We start from the raw sequence: 8285 nt of genomic DNA on the forward strand, positions 1-8285 counted from the left end.
AATAATTTTAGTATTTGAGGATAAACTAAAGAAAAATGAGAACCTTTGGAACTAGCTAAAATAAGGCTATATATATATATTTGCATTTATTTGCATAATTTGTAAGTTCTAGATGTCATATTTTCTTATTGAGTATAATTAAAAATGTCCTTATTCCCTAAATAATGTAATAAATAGATAAATGCAGGCTCTCTTTCTCTCTGTCTTCATATTTGTATTCATAATAGAGTTAAAAGTCATCTTTCACACTGTTGTTTCCATTTTCTCTCTTATCCTCCACACCGCTCAACACCAGGCATGTCTTGGCCTTGTGACTTTAACATTGCTCTCTTTATTCATGCATTTCAGTGCTCAAGAAGCTATTTTTACTACTTCATGAATCCGAATCACGTGCGCACCTTCAGCTTCCTGACAACCCAGCTTGACTCTGCCACATTCTTAACATGCAGTACACACTTGATGCGAGAGCTGAGTGCGTGCTCAAGAGGCTGAGACGGTCTTGTGAAAGGATTTACAGTAATTGCAGACTGACAGAAAGTGCACAGACTCCCATAATTCTCCCTGCAGTCTGAATCCCCGGCGTGTTCATATTGCGACCGTGCATCTTTAGGCTTTTAGCTCAATTAGATTATCCATTTGATCCAGTCTCACGTAGATGACTGATCCTTCAACCCTGGCTTCTAAACAAGTCGGTTACTCCAAGGAATGTCTATTATCTTAAGCATTTCGTGTGTTTCCTGTTTTTGTAGAGCAATATTAAGGTTAAAAACTAGATGTATCAGCTCAGCTGGTGCGGATGCACTTCCATTGGATGTCATCAGGCTACTGACCTTCACCTGCAGCGATGAAATGCATTGCCTGTTTTGCAGGGAGGGTTAAGGAGGGAAACGGAGCTGAAAAAAAAGCTTCCTTGCTTGCATCCAAATCTCTGTTAGCTGCCAGTATCACCTCCTCCTCAAGTGCAACTTTTTTTTTTTAATGTGAGGCTTGATATAAAAGACATTTTTGCTTCTATTGCTCATATTTTGGAGTTTGCTTTAGAATAAAGATTGTAATATCGAATTTTGCGTCTTTACTTATTTGGAAGAACAAGATTCTGGAAGGATACAGAATGAACTAGATAAGGGAGACTTGAGACTTTAAATGAAGGAAAACAATGCAGTTTGATTGCAGATGAAAAGTAATAGATACATTTAATATTATGATTTGGTAACACTTTATTTTACGGATACATATATTAGTAACTTATTAGCATGCATAATACTAGAATATTATTATTATGCATCCCAAATTCTACCCAATATCTAAACCTAACAACTTCCTTACTATTACAAAGCAGCAAATTAGGAATTTAGACTCATCATGTTGATAACAATTTTTAGGTTTTAAAATGGAATTCATTTTTCAAGTAGCTGAAGTACAGTTAGTCTGTTATTATCAAAAGATAAATTCAAATGTCACGTCTGAATTATTTTAATTTTTCTGGTTGAATAGAAAATAATTTCAATAAAGACTACATACAGTGTTTGTTCTGACCCAGAACCTTCGATGTCCCAGAAACACTGATTTTTCACCTTGATTTCTGGAGTCTTGTTTTTTTTTTGCTGTGCACAAATGCTATAAAGTTTCCACCGATCATGCATGCTTAAATAAGCCATGTATCATCAAGGGAAGAGATCCACTGATGGGTGCTTGGAAGATGGATCTGTCTGGTTTCGTCCAGTTCATGAGTTAAGTGCCCAGATGATCCTGACAGCTCACGGACAGGAGGCTTTCATTATGTTTGATCAGTGTCTCTTTCTCACATGCAGGAAAGACCAGAATCTGCTGTCTCCGGTCAACTGCTGGTATCTGTTGCTGAACCAGGTTCGACGGGAGAGCAAAGACCATGCGACTCTGAGCGACATTTACCTGAACAACGTCATCATGCGCTTCATGCAGATTAGTGAAGACTCCACGCGTCTTCTGAAAAAGGTCAGAACTGTGTTCAATTACATTTTCAAGATACGCTGTCTCTTAATGTGGTTCTGGAATAAATCTTAACTAGCTATTCTTAAGCTAGTATTGTATTGGGTGTAAAATGTGCATTTTTGTTGCCTTTATTATGATAGAACAGGTCAGAGCTGACAGGTAGTTAATTGTCAGAGCTAAAGGGGGCGGATCTTTGAGTGGGGATTCGAACTTGGGACACCCGTAGCTCAACGGCACTGTTTGTTATAGTGCTGCCCACAAGGTGCCTATGGAAATATGCCTTTTAGATAAATAGTAATCAAGCAGAAGATGCACTATACTGTTCAAAAGGTTGGGGACAGTAATTTAATTTTTCTTTTGCTTTTTTTTTTTTTTTTTTTCAGAAGAAAAATGTTTTAACCTTTCTGGAAAAAAGTATTAGAGTTGTTTTTACACACGTTTTATAAATTGATAAATAATGTTTCTGCAATCACATGAATAAATTACTTGTTAATATATATTAAAATAAGTTATTTTAATATGTAGTGTGTGTGTGTGTGTGTGTGTGTGTGTGTGTGTATGTATATGTATACATGTGTATATATAATATATAATACACACACAAAGGTTAAATAAAATAAAAAAGGAAATGAAACAAAATGCCGTGAAATTCTGGAAAATAACAACCTGACATTAATCAATTTGCGTTTACTTCATAAGATGTGCAATTATTTATTTAATTATCTATGTAATGTCAAAAAAGTTAATTAATCAAGATTCATTGTAGTCTTTTATTGTTTTACTGTCATTCTTCCACTGAAAGCTATGTTTATTCCATTGCATTTTATATTACTTTCATGCAGTTCCTGTTATATCTCTGGATGGGGAGCTCTAAAAACAATTTTACGGCAACTGTAAGCTTTTTTAAAACGATTGTTCACCCAACAATGGAAATTCTGTCATCGTTTACTCGCCTTCATGCCATTCCAAATTTGTATGACTTGCTTTCTTCTGTGGAGCACAAAGATATTTTTAAAAAACGTTTGTTCGTAATGAAAGTTAGTGTGGTCACATGTTGTTTTGGGCCGATCTTTTCTTTTTCAAAATGTTTTGCATTCGTATGTTTTTGGGTGAACTATCCCTTTAAATATATGAAATACTACATCACAGATACATCAGAATGAACATAGACGGCATGTCTCATTCTCGTGTAATTACTTTTATGCTGCTTCTGTGCCGCATTATAAACCATTTTGTGATCATCTGGGGATATATACTTCTTCAAACATGACCTCTGTGTTGCCGTTGCTGCATAAAGAGGACGCGAGAGACTTTTAAAGTGTACCTGTGTGTAATTAGGTCTGGCTTGAGCAAGATATGGGGCATGTGATGTTTTGTGTGGTTCGGGGTTGTTTGTGTGCCTGTATTCGCCGGTCAGATTTACGATGTGGGTCCAGCCATACGGGACCTCTGCTTCTGGGCTGTGGTTCTGTTCTGAGAAGTTCCTGAAGCCCGAGCTCTAATCATGGCCTCCTGCCTGTTGTTTGATGTCTGCGGCCCCATGGCCGAGACGACGTGGCGGTCCCTTCAGCGCAGGCCACAGAAGGGGGACAACTCCCAAACAGATTATGTGCTGCCATGCATGCGAGTCATATGAGACGACCACAACAGCAAATTACAAGGCTGGAATGTAGGAGGTAAAAGTTTGGTCTCAAACAAGGGTTATTCAAAGGGCTTGACCAGCAGCTCTGAGATAGTTAAAGGGAATGTGAACGGGAAAAAATTATGTTCTGTCATTATTTGCTCACCATGTTGATCATAGCCAGCATGAGTTTCATTCTTTTATGGAGCATAAAAGATAAAGATTTGGCTGTTTTTTTTTTTTTTTTTTAACACAACAACAATGTTACAAAAATGTTAAAAAAGGTCCATCTATATAACAAAGTGGTCTTTTTGTTTCTCGAGGCCCCCCATTTTCTACAACAATGTTCACCCTATAATTAAGAATAATGTTCTTTTATTCATTTATTTTCAGATTCTCCCATTCTTCCAATTTAATGACATTTCCATGCATTCATGATTTACCATTTTATAAATTTACATGACTTTTCCATGTCTACAAATTACTCTTTATGATTGCTATGTAATGTTAAGTTTTTTTTTATATTTTTTTAATCTTGGTTGTTTATGCTGATTTTAAGGCTTGTTTCATATTCCGTCTTCTGAAAGCATCTCATTAACAAACTAACAAAATAAATAGTTTATGTTTGATTTCGCGCGCACTTTAAACTCTAATCTGGAATAAAAAGCGACCGGAATATTCTTCAAAAGTTCACTTGTTTTTATTTATAAATTAAGTCGCAAGGGTTTGAAACAAGTAGATAATGACATTTTTTGATTCAGACGTTCCTTTAAAATGGTACCGTTCTGGTCTAATAGTGTTCTTTCATTGACACAAAGGGAAGCTGCCTATTACAAAAAGCAAGGTTAAATGCTCTATTATGACAAAAGAACCAGGTGTTCTTTGTGCTCCTGACAGCTGTTTTCTTCAGAACGAGTACCTTATACTCAAGGATGATGTCCTGAATTAACTTTAAAGGCCTCATGATTCATGACAGAAAGAAGAATCCTCAAAACAAAGCTGATGTGTCCGTATCCCTTAAGTGACTAGTTATGTAACAAAACCACTTCCTCCACACGGCCCTGCTGTCTGTGTTGACACCGGAGTGGCAGAAGAGAGAGGGCACCGGGTTGTTTCCCTTAAGGGCGCTGGATGTTGTTGGTGGGGGGCAGTCATTCACCCGGGGTGTTGAAACTGCTCTTCCCTGTAATCAGTGCGCCCCGCTTCCTTTGATCACAACATCGTTTCGGTAATGAGCCACACATACAAGACAGCAAAGCCCCTGCTGTCACCTCAGCCCTCCGAGGCACAGCTGCAACAGAGAGGCAGACCTCGACAGACTTGTTAATGCCGCTCACTATTATAGTTGCTCATATCTGAGGGCAGGGATTCAAACACCCAATATAAGGTTTTGCTAACACTTTATATTACGCTTACACCTTTTAGGCGCTTATTACCGTGCATATTACAAGAATATTAGCCATTTATTAGTGCTAATTAAGCACACATTAATGCCTTATTGTACATTCCTAATCCTACCCAATACCAAACTTAACAACAACAGCAAATCAAGCATTTATTGAGAGAAAAGTCATAGTTAATTGTTAATAAATGTTACCTATTTTAAATTATTTAAAATATATATTTTTTTCGTATTGCTCCGTATTGGATATTTTATTATGCACTCTCATTTTGCTTTTTTATATTTAATTTTATTTATTTTTTTATTTTAATTTGCACAAATTTTGTATTTTATTTATAGGATAGCATTAGAAAGTAAGATTAATTTGTTCTGGAGATCTGGGGTCAGTGTTTTTCTTCTACAATGATGCATTCAGTTCATTAGAAGTGACAGTAAAGTCATAAATAAGGTAACAACAACAACAAAAAATAAATAAGTACTGTTCTTTTAAACTCATATTCATCAAAGAATCCTGGAAATTTCCACGAAAAACATTAAGCAACAGAACTGTTCTCAACATTGATAATAATAATAAATGTATCTTGATCAGCAAATGAGCATATTAGAATGCTTTCTAAAAACCATTTGACACTGAAGACTGGCATTATGGCTACTAAAATTATTTGTAAAATTAATTGTAAAAACAGTACACAATATTATCACATTTTGGTCAAATAAATGCAGCCACGCTGAGCATATGAGAATTTTTATTCAAAAAACATTACACATTTTTACTAAATCTTAGAAAATCGAGTTACATTGAAAATAAGAAATGGTACACCCTTTCCATTTAATGCAAAAAAAAAAGTTTCTTAAAGGATCTGCGATGTTCTTTGTTCATAACAGCTGTGCACCCGACCTCATATGGATCGGCGCATCATTACAGTGCATGTACAGTGAAGAACTCCATCATGCTTGGGATTTTATCACGTGTATTTTGTTCTCATTATTTATACAACATGCTGTTTTTAAACACTTTTAGTTTATTTATGGAATCCGGTAGCTCTTGAATCCTAGACTCCCGGAGGCTGCACTCAGAGGAGATGTTTGCAATCATTTGTTTCCCTGTCAGTACAATACAGTACTGGATAAAATTCAGTTTTATATCAAATCCCTCTTTACTAATTACATATCGTGTATTTACCTAGTAGTTATGCACAGTTTGTGCGGATTAAACCCAACTGTTGTTAATGAGCAGTGTAGTAAAGCTGCCTGTAACAGTCACGCATGTTAAATGGCACTGTATTTAGTACCTCTCTGGCTATGAAATATGCTGCCTGCTGCCATAGTCTAAACACCTCACTGTTTCTGACATGACTGGCTTCATTATGGATTCTGCACATGGTGCTGTCAGCCCTTCCGTGTTTGTTACTGGAACTATGTGCATTTTTTATAGCCAGATTAATTTTAATGGAAAGATGTTGCCCTCTATACCTGGAGGCTTTATATGGTTATATATAGAGTCCTTAACCAAGTCAACTTGCAGATAGTAGTGCTACAGTGATACGGTCTTCTAGTAAAGATCCAGCTTTTAAGCTATGTTTCCATCCACCTATTTTTAAGCGAGTTTTGGAATATCACATTAAAAGGCAGTGGATGGAAATTCCAAGATGCGCATAAATTCTTGAAACGTGCATAAAAATCTTATGCACGTATTTGAGTATAGGTTTTTAGCCGATAAGCAAAAAATGTGCATAAACTACGTGGAAAACGCATTTACAGAATAAATTCCCACACGTGCATTGGAAAAGTGTGTGACTTTGTGACTTCGACCGATCTCGTTCACAGCATCAGAAATATTGTTTTGGTCGTTCTGAAATGCCTGAGCGAAGTCTGCCGTTTAAGTATTTCTGTACAATTACTGTCTTACAAGGCTGCATTTCCAAACAGAGTGCATCCACCCTCGAAAAAAATGACTGCATTTATTTTGTTTTGTCTGCTCATTCTAGGTCTCAAGTAATTTATCATATATAAAAAATTATTATATTTAGTGACTTGTTTTAGTTTTCAAAGTGCCAGATTTAGAAAGGGTGCTTTATTCACATTTTTTTTTTATGTGATATTCCAGTTTTAATAAAAATCTTTAAATGGAAACATTGCAAATAATTTTATATCATTTCATTTATTTGTTTCTTTTTTTTTTTTTTTTAATTTCAGACACATTTCAAATTATTTTATTTATTGGCATTTATTTTAAGGAATTTATTTTTAAGTGTTTTTTAACAAGTTAACAATAAAAATAGTTTAGTTTAAATGAAATAAAAATTGTGTTAAAGGATCTTTCACATCAATTTGGCCAGGTAGTTTTAAAAAAAATGCATGCTTTAAGGAAAACTGCTATTTATATACTTTTATATATTTAGTAGACACTTTTAATGACTTACGACATATATATATATATTTATTTTATTACTTTTTAACTTTTTTCATTTCTTATATTTATTTTACATCCAGTTATTGAATTGGCATTCTTATTGCAAATCTAAATGGTACAAAACCCTACTTCCCACAGTCCTTTGCTCTATTGCCAGCCTGCTTGATTGCTCCCAAAATATCCTGAGCTACCCTGGCTCTCCATGTAACCGTGGTTGTCAGTTTGACCATCGGCTGGAAACAGTTATGTAAAAGGCAGAACTGGCTGGTGTTAGATGAGCCTGAGAGGAAGCCTGATTAAAGGCAGAGCTTTGGCATGGCACGTGAATAATCTCTCCAGGCCTGTTTGTGTCTGCATGCCCGGATGCTGCCGGTACTGTACTGTACGATGAGTCACGGATGATGAACTTAACATTTGGTGCAGACTTGTGTGCCTCTGAGATCCAGCGGGGTGTGTTGAAGCACACACATGTACACACAGCTGTCAGCTCTTGTGTTTGCTCTTGAGAGGTTGAGTGTGGAACAGCAGTGTGGGTGTTTGAAGATCTTAGCTAAATTATTTTGACTCTTGACCTCCACATGACATTCGTGACCTGTTATGCTTGCGTTCCAGATACAGCCGAGTTCAATTAAATAGCTGAAAATGAAATTATGAAATTCATATCAGATTATGTCCAGAAATCCTACTGTATCCTACCAAAAAAAAAAAAAATTGGCTACGTTTTTGGGGAGATTGCTTTATACATTTTGATATTTGCTTAAAACTATTTTTGATACTATAGTTCTTTATATAAATATTTATTTAATAGTATTTAACGTTAATATTTAATTAATTGTAATTTTCTTTTATTAATAGATGAAAACACACACATGCATATG

General features: G+C 35.6%; 1 protein-coding gene across 1 annotated transcript in view; it reads left to right on the plus strand.

The window, feature by feature from the left end:
• LOC122362807 (SLIT-ROBO Rho GTPase-activating protein 1-like) overlaps positions 1 to 8285 on the plus strand; it is a 38272-nt gene that overhangs the window by 3751 nt on the left and 26236 nt on the right. Inside the window, exon 2 of the mRNA XM_043264390.1 lies at positions 1812 to 1974. Coding sequence (XP_043120325.1) covers positions 1812 to 1974 — 163 coding nt within the window. The remainder of the gene's footprint in view (positions 1 to 1811; positions 1975 to 8285) is intronic.

This window comes from Puntigrus tetrazona, chromosome 18 (genome assembly GCF_018831695.1).
Source record: "Puntigrus tetrazona isolate hp1 chromosome 18, ASM1883169v1, whole genome shotgun sequence".
NCBI lineage: Eukaryota > Metazoa > Chordata > Actinopteri > Cypriniformes > Cyprinidae > Puntigrus > Puntigrus tetrazona.